This window comes from Microtus pennsylvanicus, chromosome 1, assembly GCF_037038515.1.
Source record: "Microtus pennsylvanicus isolate mMicPen1 chromosome 1, mMicPen1.hap1, whole genome shotgun sequence".
In the NCBI taxonomy this organism is placed as follows: domain Eukaryota; kingdom Metazoa; phylum Chordata; class Mammalia; order Rodentia; family Cricetidae; genus Microtus; species Microtus pennsylvanicus.
This window is the reverse complement of record NC_134579.1, coordinates 115,283,329-115,306,630: the sequence shown is the minus strand read 5'-3', so window position 1 is coordinate 115,306,630 and position 23,302 is coordinate 115,283,329. Positions and strand designations below refer to the sequence as shown.

The following is a 23,302-nucleotide window of genomic DNA, read 5'->3' as shown; positions in this document are numbered from 1 at the left end:
AAGGAAGGAAGGAAGGAAGGAAGGAAGGAAGGAAGGAAGGAAGGTGGTTTGTGGTCATTATCTCTGGTGAAAAATGGTGGAGCTGGGCCAAGGAAGAAACAAAAGGAGAAACTGAGGCAGAGATGTGTCGGGATGGAATTGCAGCCCCAGGGCTTGGGTTTGACCCCCTGAAAAGGGACTCATCTTTACAATAAATAGACCTCGGGGACAAGATTCTGTAGTTGGGACAGGCCACCTGGCAGACCACGGACAGGTGACAACAGACAGGTTCCGGAGGCTCCCCAGCTCACCTCCATCTGTTTCAGGATACTCCGAGTGCCCTCGTGGGAGGATTGCTGCTGTGACCGCAGGTTGATGATGTCATCCTGTTTGGAGAGAAGGGGATCGGTGAGGAAAATGGCAGCCGCAGCCCCCCACCCCCCCGCATCTAACCCTACTCCAGTGTTGGGTAACCCATCAAGGAGCACCCCCTGCTTCCTCCTCCTCCTCCTCCTCTTCCTCTTCCTCCTCCTCCTCCTCCTCCTCCTCAGGGGTTTCTTTTTTCATCCTCTCTGAGAATCATCTAGAAATAATTAGAGAAGTAGTTCTCAACCTTCCTAATGCTGCGATATTTTACTGCAGTTCCTCATGTTCTCGTGACCCCAACCATAAAATGGTTTTTATTGCTACTTCATAAATGTAATTTTGTGACGGTTAGGAACTATAAGTATCTGTGTTTTCTATTGGTCTTGGGCAGCCCACAGGTTTAGAACCATCTAGAACAGAGTAATAAACAGTCCTCCACATTCCTCTCCCACCACTGGGCATCTGGGGTTTCTGCTGTATTACATGTAAAGAATTTAAACAGCCATGTGCGACTAGTGGCTTCTTCATTGAACCCAGCGGCTGAGCCCGGGGTCCCTCAAACTCTCACAAAAATCTGAGTTGCCCACTCAGGCAGCCAGGACCACTCCAAGTTCCAGGCCTGGAGCCAGGCCAGACATCCATCCTTTCTGACCAGTCCCCAGGGCATGTGTCCAAGCCCTTTGTCACAGAAGTTCTTATCCCCAGGTCTCATCTCAAGAAATAATGGAAGATGTTGGCACAGGAGGCCACTCCAGTGGGGAGACAAATTTTCTGAGAGGTGACAAATTGACCACTGATAGTAAATTCTAAGGGGACGAGGCACACATGCAAGGGCTAAATGCCGATGACCAGTCCGCCCGCGGAGCTGTGGGTGTGGTGTAGGTCCTGGACACGTGCAGTTTGGGGTGCAGTATTTCCCTAACAGACACTTGAACTCCAGGTTCCCTAAATTACAATGCTCTAAAGCAAACAAAACAAAGAGCCTGGAGGCTACAGTGCTGGTTCCAACGTCACAGAACAGATAGGGAAACTGAGGCCAAAAGGGGGAAAGTCCACCATACCAAAGCTCTCAAAGGTCCAGTGTGTTGTGGAGGCTGCACAGTGCTCCTCACATCCATCTACATCCCCACCGCACAGGGACTAGGGCCGTGCTCCCTCCCGGAACAGGCTGGATCACAAAGACCTTCCTGCCATACCGCAGGCAGCCACCAGAGGGCAGTGGCAATGCATTCAAGGGCGACAGTGGCCTATACAAATCACCACCTTGTGTCCGATTTGATGTCCCCAGAGAAACTAAAAATTTGGGGGTTTGTATAGAAAGCTCTGCTTTTTAAATGTGATAGTTACTGAACAAATCTTTTTTTAATAACTTATTTATTTTTATTTTGTATACATTCATTTTTTTGCCTGCATGTCTGTATGAAGGCGTTGGAACCCCCTGAAATGGGTTTACAGATAGTTATGAGTTGCCATGTGGGTGCTGGGAATTAAACCTGTGTCCTCTGGAAGTGTTAACCGCTGAGCCATCTCTCAGCCCCACTGAACAAATCTTAACAGGAGATCAGAGAAGATGGATCCGTAACCCGGTCACCACCGGAAAGGGGTGAAGCTGGATGTGTACAATAGAAAAAAAAACTTTAAAAAAGAAAACAGATCCTAGTGTAAGCAGAGATGCTTCCTGGTGACTCATGCCCTAAATCTCCACAATCACCAAGCAGAGGCAGGAGAATTGCTGTGAGTTTCAGGTCAGCCTAGGCTACCAAGTGAAGCCTTATCGCAAAAAATATATATATATATATAAATAAATAAATAAAACACAAAACAAAACAAGAACGCAGCCAGGGCTCCAGAGTAACCATCCTGGCAGGAGTGAGGATAATCCGGAGGCTGTGGCTTGGAGACTATTGAGACAGTGGACCCCAAGGAAAAGCTGAAGCCTGGTGCTCAGGGAGACTCTCCTCCTGCAGGGCTGGGGACTGGCTCTGAGGGTAAGGCACCTGTGCAACTCTGAGGACCTGTTTGAAACCAAACAACCCGCAGGAAGTCAGCTGTGGGGGATGCACCACGGTTAGCTTGGCTCTCCCGTGACGAGATTGCCTGGGAGACAGCAGAACCCCTGGGAAGCGGCAGGCCAGTTAACCTCAAACAACAGGGCAAGCCAAGGTAGCCTGTCCTCGACAAACCCCCCAAGTGGGAAACTGCCCCATAAACAAACAGGGCCTCAGAGAGAGGCATAACGAGTTCCCGAGGTGACAGCAGGGCAGGGACAGGCCTGAGAAACGTGACGTCATCCGAGGGGGAGGGCACTGTCGGAGGGAACCATCGGAGGAGGGGGAGTGTGATACCGCCAGATAGGGCAACTCCAGGAGGGGCTGGGGGTCATCACTGGTTCTGAACCACAAAGACAGCTGCCAGACAGCTTCTGAGTGGATTGGTGTGTGGCATTCAGTGGTTTGGACTCTGTCCCGGGCAAGTGTTTGTGTTGTGGGGAGTGAGGAGGCCCAGGAGCCACTTAAATAAGAGCCGTTCTGGATTCAGTAAAAGCAGCCGGGTTCTTTGCCTTCAGGCCCTTCTCATAGCAGCGCTAAGCCAATGAACACCGGGCCTGTCCGAGATAAACGCTAACCAACCACCTCTCTTCCACCCGGAAGCCAAAGGTGGCCGGGTCAGAGTTCCATCCCCAGAACCCACGTAAAAATCTGGTAATCGTGGCATGCACTTGTAACCCCAGTATGGGTACGGGGAGACAGGAGGCTCCCTGGGGCTCAGTTGTTGAACTCCAAACCCTATTCACAGGCTTTGTCTCAGAGGACAAGGTAGAGGAGTGGGGGTGACAGCTCCGTGGTTAGGTGCACCGGCTGCTCTTGCAGAGGACGGGTTTGATCCCCAGCACCCACTGGGCAGTTCCCAGCCATCTCTAACACCAGTTCCAGGAGAGCTGACGCCCTCTTCTGACCTCTGTGGGTACTGCATGCACACGGTGCACAGACATACATGCAGGCGAAACATCCATACACATAAAATGAAGCAAATTCTTGGAGTACCTTCCTAGCTCATAGCCCAGAATGGTACTTGCTGCAGAGGCCATTGTCATAATTGGGTTGGGGACATAAACTCAGGGCCCATGGGCATTGTCTGCAGAGCAGGTGGATTTGTCTGGGGACCATCTGGGGAAGGCTCTGCAAGCCATGCACCTGGATCCGCTGTGTCCTCTTATGCATGGTCTCCATGTCATTGTTGAGCTCGGTAACATAGGTGAAGCGGGCAAAGTTCTTTTCCTCCTTGGCCAGGAAGTCCTTGGTGAGCTGGTTCAGGTCCCCGTTCTCCGTCAGCTTCAGCAGCCGCAAATGCGCCACCTCGTAGCTCTCGAAACTCTCGCCCTTGCTTTTCTTCCCACGCTTCTTGGACTTCACAACTGAAAGGGTGGGAGAGAAAAAGACCACAGGAGGTGTGGAAAAGGACCCAGGCTCCCTGTTCTCATCACTGTCTTGGGGAGGGGGTAAGGTAATTCTGCTCGTGAGCCCCATCAGAAATTCCTAAGGGGGCTAAGAAAGCTGGCGAAGTATTTGCTGCACAAACTCAAGGACCTAAGTTCAAACCCCAGAATGGGTACCAAGCTGAGTGCGGTGATGTTTGCCTGTAGTCCCAGCCTGGGAAGGTGGGGACAGGTGGGTTCCCTGGGGTCTGGTGGCCAGCTAGCAGAACCAGTGCACTCCAGGTTCATTGGGAGACACCGACTCAAGAACCATGGTGTGGTTGGAGAGATGGCACAGCAGTTATGAGCACCGCCCACTCTAGAGGACCCAAGTTCAGGTGTCAGGATGTAAGTTCAATTCCCCAGAACCCATCCTGGGGCTCACAACTGCTTATGGCTCCGGTTCTAAGGGATCTGACAACCTTTTCTGACCTCAGCCAGCACCCCCACACCTGTGGCATACAGTTACAGACATAAAAAAGATAAGGTCTTTTTTGGAGACAGGGTCTGAAGCCATTGATCAACAAAGGTGTCAGGATGTAAGTTCAGTTCCCCAGAACCCATGTTAAAAATGTGAAGTCCTAGCCTTGCGATGGTGGCTCACGTCTTTAATCCCAGCACTCGGAGCCAGAAGCAGGATGATCTCTGTGAGTTCGAGGCCAGCCTGGTCTACAAGAGCAGGTTACAAGACAGGCTCTAAAATTACAGCAAAACCCTGTCTCAAAAAAAAAAACAAAAAAATTTTTAAAAAGTGAAAGGCTGGAGAGATGGTTCAGAGGTTATGAGCACTGACTGCTCTTCCGGAGGTCCTGAGTTCAATTCCCAGCAACCACATGATGGCTCACAACCATCTGTAATGAGATCTGGTGCCCTCTTCTTGCCTGCAGTCATACATGCAGGCTGAACACTGTGTACATAATAAATCAATAAATCTTTCAAAAAAAGACTTATTTTAAAAAAAAAATTTTTAAAGTGAAGTCCTAACTGTTCTAAAACTCACTCTGTAGACCAAGCTGGCCTCAAATTCACAGAGATCCACCTGCCTCTTCCTCCCAAGTGCTGGGATTAAAAGTGTGCAGGACAGAAGAAGAGTCACTTAAAAATAAAATGATATAAAGAGCCAGCTGGACAGTGGTGGCACATGCCTTTAATCCCAGAACTCGGGAGGCAGAGGCAGGTGGATCTCTGTTTGAGGCCAGCCTGGTCTACAAGCACTAGTTCCAGGACAGGGTCCAAAGCTACAGGAACCCTGTCACAAAAAACAAAACAAAACAAAACAAAAAAAGACTCCAAGAGCCAGTCAGGCATGACAGAGTGCGCCTTTACTCCCAGCACTCAGGAGTAAAGGTGTGCACACACCCATCCCTACACAAACACACAAAATAAACCAAAATAATATAAATAAAAAGGCTTAATAAAGCACTACCAAGTGCCCAACATGGAGGCAGGCTCTGCTGTTAGGGAATTCTTGAGACAGATGGGTGAGAAGACCTCCCTGTAGAGGTGACCTGTGAGCAGGATGGAGGTTAAGAAAGGGTCGAGAAAGCCTCTGGGCAGGGAATTCTCAGGAAGGCCTGTTGACTGACTGACCCAGAGAGTTCTGAGCCTTGTTCAGCCTGAAGCAGCCCAGGCTCCCCTGAACCCAAGTCGTCTGTCTCTTTGGTATGGCTTCTGCATTGCAATCTGATGGAACCTTCTAATGTTTCTCAGTACTTCTGGCCTGCTGTGACTGTCCTGGGGATGAGGCTGAAGCTTGTCGCTTTAGACATGGTCGTCCTCTTCCTCAGCAGACCATGTCACCACACACCGATGTCTTCTCCAGGTTCTGCACTGCGCTGGGGCACAGCTCTGTTCCTGATTCATCTATGAAGCTTCGTGTGATCCAGCCCTGTGCACCTTTCCTGAGAGCCGTGAGCCTTCGTCCACAGCAGCCTTCGTCCTTGTCCAGCCACACATCACCCAACCACGCCTCAGGGCCTCTGCACACGTCTCAGCTGCTCTCGGCCTCCCCCAGGGTCCCCGCAGCACTCTTGGGTCACTCACATCTTTGCCAACATGTCACCTCCCTGAAGGGCCCACCCAAACCACCCTAGATGAAGCAGTCTCCGGCCCTGTCAATCACTCCACTTCCTGAGAAACCAGGTCAAACCTGAGTGTGATTTGCCATCTCTGACAGCCCCTGTCGCCTCTTAAGAGAAAAAGACAGGTGGGTGGAATTGCAGATGCTGAACGGACAAGTGTGGGGGCAGCCATCTGAACCGCGGGCCCATGGGAGAGCCTCAGCTTGCTCTCCCATCTCCGTGTCTCTGTATCTCGACCCTGCTGCTCTCTCAGCCTGGATGCCTGGATCTCACACTAACAGATTCTTTTCATCATTTGGATTGAAAGATTCGTGCCTTGCTTTCCTCAGCTGTCTGTTGCAAGATGGTTACACTGTGCCCGCTGCCCCACTGGGACTCTTTCCCATCTCCATCTTTTGCCTTCTTTCGGCTAAGAGTCTGCTGTGACTTAAGGTGTCTGTGTATTCATCTAGGTTGACATCTATTTCCCCTTTGTCTTAGTGTCTAGAATGTAAGCCCTATGGCACTGATGGCAAATACTGTCACATTCAGTGCTCTATCTTGTCCTAAGCAAGGAGCCTATTTCAGGGTAAGTGACCAGTAGATCTGCTGGGTGAGGACCCGAATCCACAGTTCACGATGGTGAGACCATGGAAGAAGGTCACTTGGAGAGCAGTTTGGAGCAGGACACTGGTATGGGGAGGACCCCATGGAAGTTTCTAGAACAGAAGTGATGGGGGATGAGTACTGAGGCAGTGGTAAGAGGGAGGATGAGGGTGTGTTGAGCATCCAGAGGACCATCTAGGCTGGCAGTGAGAATGAAGAGGTGCTGCTCTGAGGGTTAAGACTGAAAACAGAGGATTTATCTGGGATGAAATTTTGAATCTTTTGCTTAGTTACGGTAGACACCTAAGTTCACTCTGAACTGAAGGATCCTTTTCTGAAGCTGGGGAGCTGCAGGAATGCCTACTTCTTGTATAATACTGAGGGTCATATAGAAACCACACATGCCAGACAGCTAGAGTAGAGGCTTACACAAACTAACTGTAACTAGATGGGTGGTCGATGGGTGGAAAGGTGGTTGACGGGTGGATGGTGAATGGTGGCAAGAAGGGTGAGCAGATAAGTAGATGAAAAGAAGACCAAATGTTGAAGAAAAGAGAGAGAGAGAGAGAGAGAGAGAGAGAGAGAGAGAGAGAGAGAGAGAGAGAAAGGAAAATCTTGTGGCCCTTGATTTATTTTAGAGAGTAAGACATACACAAGATTTTTCACAAACACTTGCAGCAATGCAGTCCCAAGTGATAAGGCAGGAAAAGGCAGGGAAAGCAGAACACAAGTAAGAGGATGGTGTGGCCAGGAAGAACAACTTAGTGTGTACTAGGCCCTGGGCTCAATCCCTAAAACCTAAAAAACAAAGATCAAATATACCTTCCGGGCAGCTTCCCGAGTTTTCACCCCCTTTGTGTCTTTTCCCTTTGATCATTTTGTTGTTTTTTTTTTAACTTAATGAGCTTTTCTGTAAGAACTTGGCATTTTTTGTTCGTTTGTTTGTTTATAGTATATATAATGTTCTGCCTGCATGTGTGACTGCAGGCCAGAAGAGGGCACCAGATCTCATTATAGATGGTTGTGAATTGAACTCCGGATCTTTGGAAAATCAGGCAGTGCTCTTAACCTCTGAGCCATCTCTCCAGCCCTAATCATTTTGCTTTTTTACCATCTCATATAGTATATTCCAGCCATGAGTATGACCATGTGCTGTGCCCTGACAAGACCCCAGGCAAGTCATCAAACCTAGACAGAGTCGCCAGGTGGTGGTGGCGCACACCTTTAATCCCAGCACTCAGGGAGGCGAAGGCAGGTGGAGCCCTGTGAATTCAAGAGCAGCCTGGTCTACAAAGTGAATTCCAGGGCAGCCAGAGCTACACAAAGAAACATGTCTCAAAAAACAAAACAAAACAAAAACCTAGCCCTGATCCTCATGTGTCCCCTAAACTACAGCCTCAGGGTAAAAAAACTTTTGCAGGTTGCAGCTGGCAGACAAAACACAGGCAAGCGGTTGCACGTGAATCACAGGCCAACTCCCCTTCCAAAAATCAAAATAAGTCCTCATTGCAGCTAAGAAACAAACGGTATCCCCAATACTGCACAGCACAAACTTATCCTAAAAGTGTGTTTATTGTTAACCTGAGATTTAAGTTTAACCAGGTATGCTGTATTTTTATTGTCTGTGATTGGCAGCTGTACTGTGAGAGGGGGGGGGGGGAGGGAGAGAGAGAGAGAGAGAGAGGGAGAGGGAGAGAGAGAGAGAGACGGAGGGAGGGAGAGAGAGAGAGGGAGGGAGGGAGGGAGGGAGGGAGGGAGAGAGAGAGAGAGAGAGAGAGAGAGAGAGAGAGAGAGAGGGAGGGAGGGAGAGAGAGGGAGAGGGAGGGAGGGAGAGGGAGACTGTGGCTGTACCTTCCTTCTTGGCTTGCTCCTCGAATTCACTGCGGTCGTTGAGTTTGACAAGCAGGAAGGACTTGAGTTTGGTCTCATGCGCATACAGACGCTCCAGCTCTCGGATCTCCAGGTTGTACTGAGAGATGTCCTTCTGCTGTCGGTCCTTCATGGCAGCCATCCGAGCCATGGCTTCCACCCTGTGTGGAGATGGCAGATGGGGCTTAGTCCCAGAGGACTGCACGCCTGCCCAGTGGCCACGGGTTTGTTTGAAGTTCTTTGCAATTTTTTTCTGGCGGTGGGGACCAAACTCAGGACCCTATCAGAGCTTTAAGTCCAGGAAGTAATTTTCCTGTCACCATCCTTTACTGTTAGCAACAGCTGCAATCACCACCACTATCACCATTATAATCAATATAAACACCAACACTACCACTATCATTACCATCACCACTATTGCCACCATCATGCCTATCACTACCATCATCACCATCATCCCCATCACCACCATCATCCCCATCCCCATCATCATCCTCATCACTACCATCATCCCCATCATCCCCATCACCATCTTCATCATCATCCCCATCCCCATCATTACCACCACCATCAGCACCATCATCCTCATCACCACCATCATCCCCATCATTACTACCATCACCACCATCATCCTCATCAGCACCATCATCCTCTCACCACCATCATCCCCATCATTACTACCATCACCACCATCATCCTCATCAGCACCATAACCACCATCATCCTCATCACCATCACCATCATCCCTATCATCAAAATCCTCCTCACCACCATTGTCGCCACTTATCCCTTGCGTGCATGGATTAGTTTCTGCTCTCTGCCACCTACATAGATCCCACAACAATGCAGAAATGATGGAGGGAGAAATCTTTCCCAGATGCGTCTGACTCTAAGGCCTGTTCTCTCCAGAGCCACATGCTGTGCCAGGAAAGACTTAGATGGATAAAGATTCCCCCCAAACCAGGACCAAGGGCCATGTAAGGGACAGAGAGCTGGAGCCGCAGCTCCCCCATCTGCACTGTCCTGCATGGACTCCCATTTGTTCTGAGAAAGGGGGAGACACTAATTCCTCATGCTGTGGGGAAAAAGATGGAAGCACCAAGATACACAACACCCTGCTGAGTGCATGGTCAGTTTCCCGAGTTGCTGCTGTTGTGAGCTGTGGGCCTGGCCCTCAAGAGGACCGAATGGGTGCTGAGTTGGGAGCTGGGCCTTCCCTGGCACCTCTGCTCATAGGCCTGGGCAGACTGCTCGATGGCCACATTCATGGTCTTCTTCTGTGTCTGCAGACGCCGTTGAAGCTGCTGATAGACATGGTCGTAGGCGGCCTTCTCAAAGAGGAGATCCTCAATCTCCTTCCGGAGCTGGGCGTTGGAGGTCAGCATCTTGTCAAAGTGGACAGTGACCTGTGGGGAGGTTGTGCTTCAAACCGGGTCTCACACAAATATGCTTTGGACTGGGTGGTCCTGGGAGGACGTCAGGGCCCTGCTGCTGCCCACTGAGTACCAGTAGCACACAGCCCAGCCCAGCTATAATGATGTGTCTCCTTCATCCCTTTGGAGGCAAGTCACCTCTGATTAAGATCAGCTAATTCTAAGTTGAGGAGATTTGAGAATTCAAAAACTCCAGGGATCTTGATCAAATCAATCTTTAGAAGACATTTGGAAAAAAATAAAAAATTCTGGGCATGATGGGACACTTGGGAGGCAGAGGCAGGCAGATCTTGGTGAGTGTGAGACTAGCCTGGTTTACATAGTGATCTACAGACAGGGCTATGTAGAGAGACCCTGTCTCAAAAAAAAATACTAAACGAAACAAGACAAAAAAAAGTTTGGGGTCTGGTTAGAAAAATATCAATACATATAAGTTTTGAGAACTATTAACAAAATGTTGCTTCTGTAAGGTGCAGTGTTGGTGCTGTGGTTGTAAAAGAAGACCAATATTTAGCTAAAACAGAAGGATTTGGGGTTAAATGGCTGAATGCCTTTCCTTAAATTACTTTAAATTAGGACAGTTATTATTTTTAAAGTACTTCAGGGCGGGAAAGACTTACAGACAGAGAGAGCCACACACTCACACCACAAGTCAACGTGTGAGGCATGTGACATCATCCTAGCTCCCATTACCTTCCACAGCCGAGTAAATGGCTCTTAGGGCTTTAAAACACTTTTTAAAAAGTTAACATTGGTTACACTGCTCATGAGAGTGAGGAGAAATTAAAGAAATTTCAAATAAACCAACTGGGTACAGTGGCACACGACTTTGATCCCAGCACTCAGTAGGTAAAGACAGGAGGACTGGAAGTTCAAGGCCAGCTTCAGCCATAGAGTGAATTCCAGGCCAGCCTGCACTATCGTAAAAAGAATGCAAGAAAGAGAGATGAAAGAAAAAGAGGGAAGAGTGAAAGAAAAAGAAAAACATTAAATACAGCTGGGCATGGTGGTATTCCTAGCACTCAGGAAACAGAGGCAGGATAGACATGGGTTCTAGGCCAAGCTGTCTACATAGCAAGTTCCAGGCCAGCTAGGACTACAGTGTGAAACTGTCCAAAAAAGTGTCAGCTGGGTGTGGTGGCACACTGCTTTAATCCCAACACTCGGAAGGCAGAGGCAGGTGGATCTCTGTGAGTTTGAGGCCAGCCTGGTCTACAGAGCGAGTTCCAGGACAACCAGAGATACACAGAAAAACCCTGTCTTGGAAGAAAAAAAAAGTGTTCTAGTTTGCTTTTCTGTTGCTTTTCTATAACACTGACCGAAGCTAATTTAGGAGGAGAGTTTATCTTGCTTACAGCTCACAGTTCATCCCTGATCGAGGTCAAGGAACTACAGCAGCAGCCATGTGGGGAGCTGCTTCCTGCCTTGCTCCACATGGCTTGCTCAACCCACTTCTCTATACAGCCCAGGTCTGCTTTCCCACCATTCAGTATGGGCTGGGCCCTCCTATATCTCTTAGCAATCAAGAAAATGCCCCACCGGCCAATCTGATGGAGGCAATTCCTGAGAAAGGCTCCCTCTCCCCGGGAGTGTCAAGTTGGCATCTGGAGCCAACTGTGACAGCTCCGGCGGGACCAGTGAGATGGCTCAGAGGGTAAAGTGGCAGCAGGATTGCCACCAAGCCCAGGGACCCACATGGTGGAAGCTGAGCACTGACTCCCGCAGACTGTCCTCTGACCGCTCCTTAAAGCCCCCACGCATACATGTAATTTTAAAGCCAGTGGCATGCAGTTTTTACCTATATTCTTTCCCTTTTAATAGATTAACATATTTTCCGAGTGGTGGTGGTGCACGCCTTTAATCCCAGCACTCGGGAGGCAGAGGCAGGTGGATCTCTGTGAGGTCGAGGCGAGCATGATCTACAGAGTGAGTTTCGGGACAGCCAGGGCTGTTACACAGAGAAACCTGTTAATATCCAGGCATCTGTACTGGCTGCCCTTAGAGTCCTGACAGGATACATCCTCACCTGCAGCCACTAAGAGTAGCTCCTGTGCACATTCACTACGTTCCCTTTTAAAAGGTGGGCTTTGCCACCTCCTGTCTCTTCTTTCTCCTTCGCTTCTCCTCTCTCTTTCTCCCTCTCTTCCTCTTCCACCACTCCTGTTCCCAGGAACTAGACTCTGCCCCCTTCTCTCTTCTTCCAATGAACCTCCACATGAGCCCTATTGCATGGTGTGACTTCTCTTGGCAGCATGACTTCTCTTGGTAGCATTTTTTTTTCTTTTTTTTTTTTTTTTTTTTTTTGGTTCCCACACCGGGAGTCGAATCTTGGTAGCATTTTTAAAATGACAACAAACCCTGTCTCAAAAACAAATCACACATACACACACACTTTCACTTGGGAGGGGCGGGTATGGATGTGAAATTCTTCCATGGATGGGGAGGAACTAGAAAGAAAGATTGCCAATAGTAAAAGATTTGGAGAGGTTCTTCAAGTGTTTCTGAAAATCCTTCTAAAAGGCCCAAAACTGAGGCAAGTGGAGCCAGACTATCTGTTCTTAGAATTTAAGGAGGCACATACCGCCAGGTAGTCACCCTGCATTCTACAAGCCCCAAGGTGAGTGAGAGCCTCCTTCAATTTTGCACTGTGTACTCTTTCCCTAGTCCAGTTCTGGATTTCTGTAGAGTATTTTTTTTTACTATTTTAAAAGATTTCCTGTATTGCACATGTTTGTGTGAGTACTCACATGTACATGTACAGCCTGAGTGCAGGTACCTGAGATGGCCAGAAGAGGGCACCAGAGTTACAAACTGTTGTGAATGAGGAAGCCAATCTGGGTTCTCTTCTGAGCCCAGGCATGGGGGTGCAGACCTTTAATCCCGCACTGGGAAGGCAGAGGCAGGCATTCTGTGAGTTCAAGAACAGTCAAGGCTACATAGAGAGACTCTGTCTCAAATAATTAATTAATCTGGAGGAATGGCTCAGCAGTTAAGAACACTGGCTGCTCTTCCCAAGGACCAGAATTCAATTATCATCACCTACATGGCAGCTCACAACTGTCTGTAATTCCAGTTCCAGGGTACCTGACACCCTCACACTGTCTTGTACACAGGCAAAACACTAGTCAATGTTCATACGGATAAATAATTTCAAAATAATAAATAATTTGTAGCACCTTAAAGGTCTTACTTCCACCTCTGAACTTTTCAACTTGGTTAGGGTGACTTTATCAACTCCATCATAGGCACTATGGAACTGGAGGTCACTTACAATAAATGTCACCGCAAACTAAGGCCACCAATCAGAAAACATGACTTTTTCCATCTTGAGGTGTATGTCCTAATGTTGCATAGGCCTGCTCCTCCTGATAGGGGAGGAGGTGTGTCTACACCTTCCTGGTGGCCTTGGGGACATGATAGGTAAGGGAGGGGTGAGTGGGGGGTGGGGAGTACCCTCAGTCCACCTCTTTCAAGCAAGCCTATGTTCCGCTGGTGGCTCAGCGGTCAAGCTTCATTTCTGGAAGTATAAAGGAGTGGGGGGGGTGAAGGTAGGGATGAGGATGGGGGTGGGGTGAGGGAGGATCAAAGTGGGGTGAGGGTGGGGTGAGGGTGGAGATGAGTGGGGATGAGGGTTGGGGTGAGGGTGGGATGAGGGGTAAAGTGAGGGTTGGGATGAGGGTGGGGTGGAGTGGGAGTGAGGGTGGGAATGAGGGATAAGGTGAGGGTGGAATAAGGGTGGGGATGAGGGATGGGGTGAGGGTGGGATGAGGGTGGGGATGAGGGATGGGGTGAGGGTGGGATGAGGGTGGGGATGAGGGATGGGGTGAGGGGTGGGGATGAGGAATTGGGTGATGGTGGGGTGAGGGTAGGGTGAGGGTGGAATGAGGGTGGAGATGAGGATGGGGTGGGGTGAGGGGGGATGAGGGATGGGGTGAGGGTGGGGATGAGGGATGGGATGAGGGGTGGGTGCGGTGGTATGAGGGATGGGTGAAAGTAGGGATTAGGGGTGAGTGTGTATGGGGATATGGGGTAGGTGGGTTGGGAATGAGGGGTGGGGTGGAGTGGGGATCAGGGTAGGTGGTCTGGGAATGAGTGGTAGGTGGGGTGGGATGAGGGGTGGGTTGGGGTGGGGATAAGGAGTGGGTGGGGTGGGGATGAGGGGTGGGTGGGGTAGGGATGAGGGGTAGGATGAGGGGTGGGGTAAGGATGGAGTGCTGAGGCTTCAGAGAGCAGCTACCAGATTCAGTCGGGTCTCCAGAATATGGATCTGTTTCTGCAGCTTCCGGGGGCTATTGGCCTCTTTTGTTTTCAAGAAGATTTGTCTCTGGTTGTTGATCTTCCTCTCCATCTGAACAATCTGAAAGAGAGGGGGGAGTGGGGAGCACTGCTGCATCAGCATCTGTCCACCCCCACAGACTGACCATTCACACAGGAAAAGGGGCTAAAGCGAAAGGTAGATTGACTTCCATCCAATAGACAGAGCTCTACTCTGGCTTCCCGACCCCCACTCCGTTCAATTATTCTCACCCATTCCGGGGGAAAAATAATGACTCTTGTCTCTGCGTGTAAATTTTCCCACTAGTGATCAAGAAATTTCCATCTCCTCAGCCCTGACAGCCATAGTTTCTAGAGGAAACCGTGCAGTCTCTGGCTTCATCAATCACACCAAGGGCTGCCAACTACAACCCTTTGGAAATTGGCCCACAGCTCATTGCTACAAATAAAGATTTATTAGAAAGGTCAATCATCTCTGTACTGCCTGTGGCCACTGCCTTGATGCTATGCTGCTGGAGTTTAGTTTCACAGAAGCGCTGTGGCTCTGAAAACCCAGATATGTGGCCCTGTGACCATTTTAGATGTTGGACCAGAGTGTTCATCTATCAAAATGCATTTGAATTTAGTGTCATTTGCTGCTTTAGAGTCTTATTCGGGTACCGTATCGGTTTAAAATAAATAAAGGACTAGAAATATAGTTCAGTGATGGAGGGCTTGCCTACCGTGCACAAGGTTCCATCCCCAGGGAACAGAGTACTCAAGATTGGTTCCCAGCACCCACATCAGTTATCTCAATAATTCAGTTCTAGGGAATCCAATGCCTTCTCCCAGACTCCATGAGCACTGCCTTCCAATGCACATATTCTCACACAGGCGCAGGCATATATACATAATTAAATATAAAATAAAGGGGCTGGACAGATGGCTCAGAGGTTAAGAGCACTGGCTGTTCTTCCAGAGGTCATGAGTTCAATTCCAAGCAACCACATGGTGGCTCACAACCATCTCTAATGAGATCTGGTGACCTCTTCTGGTGTGCAGGCACAACACTCAAATCTTTAAATAAAACAAAATAAAATCGGGCTGGAGAGATGACTCAAGTGGTTAAGAGCATTGCTTGCTCTTCCAAAGGTCCTGAGTTCAATTCCCGGCAACCACAACCATCTGTAATGAGGTCTCTTCTGGCCTGCAAACATATACACAGACAGAATGACAGAATATTGTATACATAAAAAATAAATAGATAGATAGATAAATAAATAAATAAATAAATTTAAAAAATAAAATAAAATCTTATACGAAAAATAAAGCCAGGCGGTGGTGGCGCACACCTTTAATCCCAGCACTCGGGAGGCAGAGGCAGGCGGATCTCTGTGAGTTCGAGACCAGCCTGGTCTACAAGAGCTAGTGCCAGGACAGGCTCCAAAGCTACAGAGGAAACCCTGTCTCGAAAAACTCAAAAAAAAAAATTAAGAGTAAGGGTGGCTGAGTATGACGGCACGCTTTAAACTTGAAAAGCAGAGGCAGGTAGATCTCTGACTTCAAGGCTAGCCTGGACTACAGAGTGAATTCTAGGCTAGCCAGGGCTACAAATATATGCCTCAAAAATAAATAAATACAAATAAATTATAAAGTTACATACTTCTAATACACAAACTCGGTAAGCAGTAAGTTCCCTTTCCTACAAGGAAGGATTGGGACACAGCCAGACCTAGCCAATGATGCCACCCAGGAGGGTCACACTAATGATGTGTGGTGTTGAGTGACGATTTTGAGGCAACGAATCATGCTCAGAATGACATGTGTATACCATGGCCCACATGAGACCTTCTTAAAGGCTTTTCTCCTGTGCTAACACCTGGCAATGCCCCAGAGAGATGCTGTCCAGCATCTTAGTGCCAGGACAAAAAGACTGATGCATAGCGTGAAGGAGGGAGAAACTAGCATCATTCAAAGCCAGCGGTGATCTTTGTTACAGCACCAAAACCTGGCCCGTGTTGGTCGATGCTAAGGATGCTGAGGTTGGACTTGCAGGGTCGATGGCGCTGAGCTCCCGTGCTATGTTCCACTCTGCCTAGCATCCTGGGTACGTTGTCCTTGTCCCCTTTTGCTCAGTCCCCCAGGAGAGCCTCACCTTGTCGTCCAGCTCTACCAGCAGCACCTTCATGGAGGTAATAAGTGCCTCGTAGTCCCCCTTGGTCTGCAGCAGGAAGCGCAGCTCCATGAAGTTCTTCTGGTTCAGGTCTAGGTTCTTGGGAGACTTCACGAGGCTCAGGAGCAGGGTGGTCTCTGCCTGCTGAGCTTTCAGATTCTCGATTTCCTTACTGAGGGGAAGCATTTCTGATTTAACCCAGCAGCCCTAAATGCCTTCTCAGAACCCACAGGATTCCTTACCCCAAAAGGAGCCTGGGGAAAGGCCTGGGTCCCAGTGAGGGCAGAAAGCTTCAGGGCTGGGGCTTGGGTCCACATCTGAAACCCCATGTCCCTGACCCTACTCATTCCCATCTCCCCTCTCCACCTTCCCTGAGGGATACATGCTTCTAGGGGCTGGCTGCCCTGTCAGAACCCTTCACGGAGGGGCTTGGGGGATGGCTCAGCAGCTGCTAAAGAGTTCCCTGTGTATGAGGACTTGAAGTCCATCCAAGCACTCACGCAAAGTGAGCTGTTGGAAGCGGAGGCAGGAGGACCCCTGAGCTAGCTGTCCCTCCGGTCTCTCCCCACCAGGGGCTACAAGACAATGAGAGACACAGTCTCAAAAACACCAAGATGGGGCCAGGCATGATGGCACACACTCTTAATCCCAGCACTGGGGAGGCAGAGGCAGGGGATCTCTGAGTTTGAGGTCAGCCTGGTCTACAGACTGAGTTCCAGGAGAGCCTGGGTTACACAGAAAAAACCTGTCTTGAATAAACAAACTAAAAAACAGCAACCAATTGATCATGGTCAGAGATGAAACCAATGGGACAATCTACAAAGACAATAACAAGATTGCCGGGCGGTGGTGGCGCACGCCTTTAATCCCAGCACTTGGGAGGCAGAGGCAGGCGGATCTCTATGAGTTCGAGACCAGCCTGGTCTACAAGAGCTAGTTCCAGGACAGGCTCCAAAACCACAGAGAAACCCTGTCTCGAAAAATCAAAAAAAACAACAAAAAAAACAAAGCAAAACAAAAAACAATAACAAGATTGCCCTGGCTGGGCGGTGGTGGCGCACACCTTTAATCCCAGCACTCAGGAGGCAGAGGCAGGCGGATCTCTGTGAGTTTGAGGCCAGCTTGGTCTTCAAGAGCTAGTTCCAGGACAGGCTCCAAAGCTACGGAGAAACCCTGTCTCGAAAAAACAAAAACAAACAAACAAGGTTGCCCCGTCCCTGCACTGTCAGGAGACTAGTGAACCCTTGATCCACTTCCGGTGTGCACCAAAACCCAAATGCTTCATTTTGTTTAACTCACTACCATTTCAGAGACCATGTGTGACCAGTGAATCTAGAAGTTGGTCTTTTCCAAGGCTGCTGGGCCTTTCCACCCCTCAGCTCCCTCCTGGAGGCAGACCTTGCTAAGGTGGAAGGAAAACAGAGCAGCTGAGTCCAGCATGGAGGACAGTGGTTACAGGAAAAGGCAACAGGCTGATGGGCAGGGCTGGACTGGGCAAAAGGGAGCCAGAGCCCTAGAGTGCAGGGCCCTCTCACAGTCAGAGCTTGCCCATGCCTTCCTGTTAAATCTTATTTATCTTGAGACAGTCTCACTATGTAGCCCTGGCTGGCCTAGAACTCTCTACACAGAGCAGGCTGGCTTCAAACTCAGAGATCCACCTGCATCTGCCTCCCAAGTGTTGGGATTAAAGGTGTGCACCACCATGCACCGAAATTTTTTTTATTTATCCTGTCATTTTTATCTATATGGGATTGGGTGACAAGGGGTGCCTGTAGAGGCCAGAAAAGAGGGACAGCCCTTGGAGCTGGAGTTCCAGGTGGCAGGAAGACAGATGTGGGTGCTGGGAACCGGACTCAGATCTTCTCCAAGAGCAACAAGTGCTCTTCATTGCTGAGCCTTCTCTCCAGCCTTCACTGTTTTTCAACATGTATTTATTTGTGCATGATATATGAACATGTGCGTGGGTGCTAGCATGCCACGTTTGTGCGTATGCAGGTCAGAAAACAACGTGGGAGTCTAACCTTGTGGCTCTCTGGGATCTAATTCAAGATCAGGCTTGGAGTCAGGCTGTGCCATCTCCCCAGCCTGAGACATTTCCTCTGGCTCTATATAATAAACACTTTTCCAACAGATGGCAGTAAAGTGCTCTGGAAAAAACACTTCTTTTTAAAACTGACGGGGATGTCTCCTAGGGACCAGCCTCTCATGGAGTAAACGGATCCAGGGGAAATGAAAGATCTCCTCTCCTCTGAACTCCAAGCAAGCAGACAGCGAGGGTGGATGGAGGCCTGCTTCTGGCCTTGCAGAAGGGGCTTCACAACCGGGTCTCCCCAATTGCAAAAGGCTGGGCCCTGCCCAGGCAGCTTGGCAACCTCCCCGGAGGCAACAGCCAGAGAATGGCCATGCCCTGTCACTGCCACAGCTGGTTAGACAGGAGTAGACCCCTGAACCAATCAGGTCCCCCCGCCCCCGTGCTGACTGGATTACTAGATGAGGGTGTGTCTGCGAGGCGCCGGGTGGAGCAGAGGGTCAGGGGCGTGGTTGAGGGTCACCTGTCCCTCGGAGCCCCCCAAAACCCTGGATCCTGCTCACTGGGTGCCCTCCTATGAAGCTCTAGAGCATAGGATAAAAGGTCCCCGGCCCCCAAGTGGGTTCAGGGTGCTCCCTGCCCCCGCTGTGCCCTAGGCCCACCCGGGGATACCCCTCTTACTACTGGTTGGCGATCATACGCTGGTTGCGGAAGTTGAAGGACTTCCTGCTCTCCACCATCTTGCGGAACTGCTGCCTCAGTTTCCTCAGCTCCGCCTCTGCCAGCTGCTCTTTGGCCTTCTCGGAAAGCTCCTGAGAGCCCAAAGAGCCCTTCCTCCTGTGTTTCTTTCCCTGGGTGAGATGGAGAGAGAGGAGGCCCAGGTGACCAGAGAAGCCCTCAAGTGGCTCCCAGGAGAGGGGATAACCCACTCCAGGGTGATGTCATCTGCTTGTCTGTCACAGGGGAGACCCACCCAGGGCTGCCAGGTGACAGTCGAACTCGCTGTAGAGGTGCCTTGCTGAGTTGAGAAGGTGTTCTTTAGGGTCCTGAGTTCAAATCCTACTCTGCTGTGAGCCTGAGAAAGTCACGGACTGTTCCTGAATTCCAACCTCCCGTCTATGCAGTCGATGCCCAGAAATGGGATGGTGGGTAGGGTGAGATGGTACATGAAGGGATAGCGAGTGGCCAGCTGTCGTCACCTACCAGTGGCATTGAGACGGATCTGAGCTTCCCTCCTGCTTAGACACTGGATCCTGGAGGCCACAGCCAGCAAGCCCACCCCTCTCTCTCTTGTTCTCTCTCTCTGTCTCTCTGCAACGTCCTGCCCAGAGGGAAAGGAGGAAAAAAGGAAGTGGGCCACCCCTGCTGGTAGTGAGGACCCATGGGCCTCTCCCCCTTCTCACGGTCCCCTCTCCTGCCCACAGCTTGGCATACAAAGGGGACATGGCAGATGGTGCTCGGTGTGACTAGAGCCTCTCCCCCCAGAGCCAAGCATGCCTGGAACTTCTTCCTCTCCCAGTTTATTATTAGGGCCCGGGCAGATGGCTCCAGCCTGTCGCACACCCTTTTCCCCACATCTCTGAAGGAAAGGGGTACAAAGGCCTCAGATGGTGAGCATCCTGAGGGAGCCTTCTGATTTTGTGACAAGGTTTCCTGTCAGCCCAAGCTGGCCTCAAAGTCAATCTGTATCCAAGGACGACCTTCAACTCCTCATCCTCACACCTCCACCTCCAACGTGGTTCTGGGATTATAGGTGTGTGCCATCACGCCCAACTTACATGGTGGTGCTGTACTGAACCCAGTACCCTACACATGCTGAGCAAGCACTACCCACTCACACACACACACACACACACACGCACACACATGCACACACGCACACACATGCACACACGCACACACATGCACACACGCACATGCACACGCACACACACGCGCGCACACACGCGCACATGCACACACACATGCGTACGCACACACACGCGCACGCACACACGCACACACACTGTGGCCCCTCTCTCTCAGGTCAGGAGCCAGTAACCCAGACCAGTATTTAGCACATCAGGACTTGAATGTTGGGGCTAGAGAGATGGCTCAGAGGTTAAGAGCACTTACTGCTCTTCCAGAGGTCCTGAGTTCAATTCCCAGCAACCACATGGTGGCTCGCAACCATCCGAAATGAGATCTGGTGCCTTCTTCTGGTGTGCAAGCATACATGGAATGTTGTACACATAACAAATAAATGAATAAATCTTTAAAAAAAAACTTGAATGTCACCTGCCAGAGGCACTCAGACAAGTGGACATGAGTCTAACAAACCCCAGAGGACTGTGAGACCCACTGTGTCCCAGAAACTGGGAGGTCCCATGTGGACTCCAGGGTCTCAATTCAAATTCCTCCCCAGCCTCTGATGAACCTTAGGTGCATTCCTCTTGCTCTCTGGAACCTCAGTTTCCACTCTGGAAACCGGGGAAGGGTAGAGGCCAATCAGTACGCTCACCTAATCTGCATAATATCTTGCCCACTAGAGTGGGCCTGGGCTCCCAGGCTCCCAGGCTCCCAGGCTCCGTGCTAGGTGTTGGAGAGAATTCAGCAATTCAGGCTGTCGCAGGATGAATTTTCCCTGGGCACCTGAGGTCAGGCGCGCGAACAGCCGTCTCCACGGGGCCCTAAGAATCAAGCTAAATCAAGGTAAACCATAGACACCAAAGCCAGACCAGAAGATGCTTCTGGGTCGTGGCCAAGCACACCAGTCAGAGTGACTTTTCTGGGGCCTGTAAACCACCAGAGTCTGGCAGTGCAAATGTGCAAATTGATTTGGCATGCGAACTGTGCCTACTGTGTGCTTAATATCGTGGGGGAACTGAGCGGTGAGTCATCCTCAAGATGCTACCAAGGCAGCCTAGGGTGAAAGAGTGGGAAAAATTCCAACAAGATGTGGCCCTTGTGTTCTGCGAGATGAATAGGAACTCACCAAGCCATGCTGAATAAGAGATGAGAAATTCTGGGCAAGAGAGCGCCTGGCTGAAGGCTGAAAAGCTAGAAAAATGTAGCCCCAAGGCATCTGCCTGCTTGTGTGAGCTGTCAAAGACGCCATGGGGACTATGGAGGTTCAGTATACCATACTTGAAGAGAAAATAATGCTAGAAGATTCTGACAGACAGTGAGGAGGTCATGACCTTGGGGCCATGTCTTGACAGTCTCTAGAGCCTTCCCAAACACAACGTGAATGAATGGCCTCACTCAGGCCATCTTGAACACCTCCCATTTTGTTAGCTACCCTGCCATCTTTACCATCTCCCATTTAGTAGCCAGGGCAGGGAGCCTACACTCCCTCCCCGCTTTTAAATGACAAGGCTGGTTCTGCAGGGATCCTGGATGAGTGACACGGTTTGTTTTAAAACAAGGATAAAGCAGGGTATGGTGGTACTGGCCCGCCATTTGGAAGGTGGAAGAAGGAGGATCAGGTGTCAAGGTCATCTTTGGCTGCAGTGCAAGTTTAGAAGCCAGCCTGTGATATGAGACCCTATCTCAAACAAATGAATAAATGACAAATAAATAAATATGAGGACGCTTGAGAGGACATACTGCTCTTTGGGTTTGGGGAGCATTTATGGTGGCAGTGGTGGCCCCAGACTTGCGGCAGCCCCTAGCCTCCGCTCCTCTCCAGCAGGGGGCGCTGTTCGCGCTGAACTTACCACCCGCGGCTCCAAGTAGCCGGCTCCGCGAGCGTTTGGGCTGCAGCCAGCTCCACACCCCGCGTTCTCCGCCCTGGAATACCCGCCTTTGTGACAGCGGCGACTTGCGTTCTTTATGGACAGCCGAGACCGCAGGACCCACGGGGAACCCGCAGCTTCTCCGAGGGGACAGGGCAACACACTCCTTAGCTACCCTCTCCTACCCATGTGAAACCAGCCGCGCCAAGAGTTCTCCCTGGCCACCAAGTCAGTTCCCATCCCCTCCCTGGCCCTTTCTCTCTTGTCCCCTCGCTTCTTCATTAAAGGCCCTCCTTTCTGTAACACAGGGGCCTAAGTAGGCTTGTTTTCAGAGTTTAACTTATTTTATTTATCTGCCTGGAGATTGACCCTATGGTTTCAGGCGTGCCAGACAATGACGCTAAACTCTAAGCCTTCACTACCTGGAAGCTCCCCGTCTTGTCACTTGTTAGGCTGCTTGACTCACAGCTCTCAACTGTCCGCCGCTGGGCGGACAAAGGTTAGAAACATGACTCCCTGGGGAAGGCTTACCCACGCGGTCTTCCTGGGTGCAGAGCTCAATCCTCCTGCCAAAAAAGAACAAGCCCCGCCCCCACCCCTATGTGGCCTGGAGCAAACAAAACTGTCAGCAGTAAAACAGCCAGGATGGAGCCAGGCAAATGGGTGGGGGTCAGGAGCAAGGGGCCTAACCGCTCCCCCACCTCTGCCTATGAGAGTCAAAGGCATACGGAAACAAATGCAAAAGACTTCTCTATCAGATTCCAGTTTACCCAGGTGACCCTCACACACAGTGCAGGGCTCCATCAGGGTCAGACTGCCAAGTCAGCCTGCCTGGTCAATGCTTGGTCCAAGAACACAAGAGACTAACTGGTACCCTACAGTTTCCTGGAGACTGCCACAGGGATGGGCTTATAATTAGTGGCAGTGGCCTGCCTCATCAGAAGCAAAGGAGAGGTCCACGGTTCTTTGCCATCTCTGAGAAAGAGAAAGGAAGCAGGAAGCATGCTGCCTCAGTTTGTTGCTGGCAGCTCTCTTGCAGTCTTGAAGGAAGCCGGTGTAAGATGGTCGGATATTTTCCTGGGGCTCCTCAGACGTTGCCTGGGGCTGCAGGTTAAGGCCCTGACACCCTCCCTGGCCGTCAGCCGTGTAAATCTGGAACTGCAGTTTCAGGACTTTCATTAGAGGCCAATGGGGCTCTGTCTGAGTCACAGTTCTGGCCTGGGTGGAGTCATTAAATAGGTAACTGTCTAAATCCCGCAAGATCCTTATCTAGCAGCGGGCTTAGTGATAAAGGAGGAGGCTAGGATTGTCCTTTCCTGGAAGGGTGGATGCTGATGGACCG

At 50.3% G+C, this 23,302-nt stretch overlaps 2 protein-coding genes across 2 annotated transcripts in view; one reads left to right on the top strand and one right to left on the bottom strand.

Annotated features, from left to right (window-relative positions):
- The window catches only part of Ccdc63 (coiled-coil domain containing 63), a 29,483-nt gene extending 9,938 nt beyond the window's left edge, over positions 1 to 19,545 (bottom strand). The window contains exons 1-8 of the mRNA XM_075957502.1: positions 19,448 to 19,545; positions 18,926 to 19,095; positions 16,198 to 16,387; positions 14,026 to 14,145; positions 9,580 to 9,761; positions 8,338 to 8,516; positions 3,540 to 3,760; positions 291 to 365 (exon numbers count right to left, since the gene is read on the bottom strand). Coding sequence (XP_075813617.1) covers positions 291 to 365; positions 3,540 to 3,760; positions 8,338 to 8,516; positions 9,580 to 9,761; positions 14,026 to 14,145; positions 16,198 to 16,387; positions 18,926 to 19,095; positions 19,448 to 19,456 — 1,146 coding nt within the window. The 5' untranslated portion in view covers positions 19,457 to 19,545. The remainder of the gene's footprint in view (positions 1 to 290; positions 366 to 3,539; positions 3,761 to 8,337; positions 8,517 to 9,579; positions 9,762 to 14,025; positions 14,146 to 16,197; positions 16,388 to 18,925; positions 19,096 to 19,447) is intronic.
- Positions 1 to 23,302, top strand: part of Pheta1 (PH domain containing endocytic trafficking adaptor 1) — a 298,237-nt gene that overhangs the window by 255,867 nt on the left and 19,068 nt on the right. The gene's annotated exons all lie outside the window — the stretch shown is intronic.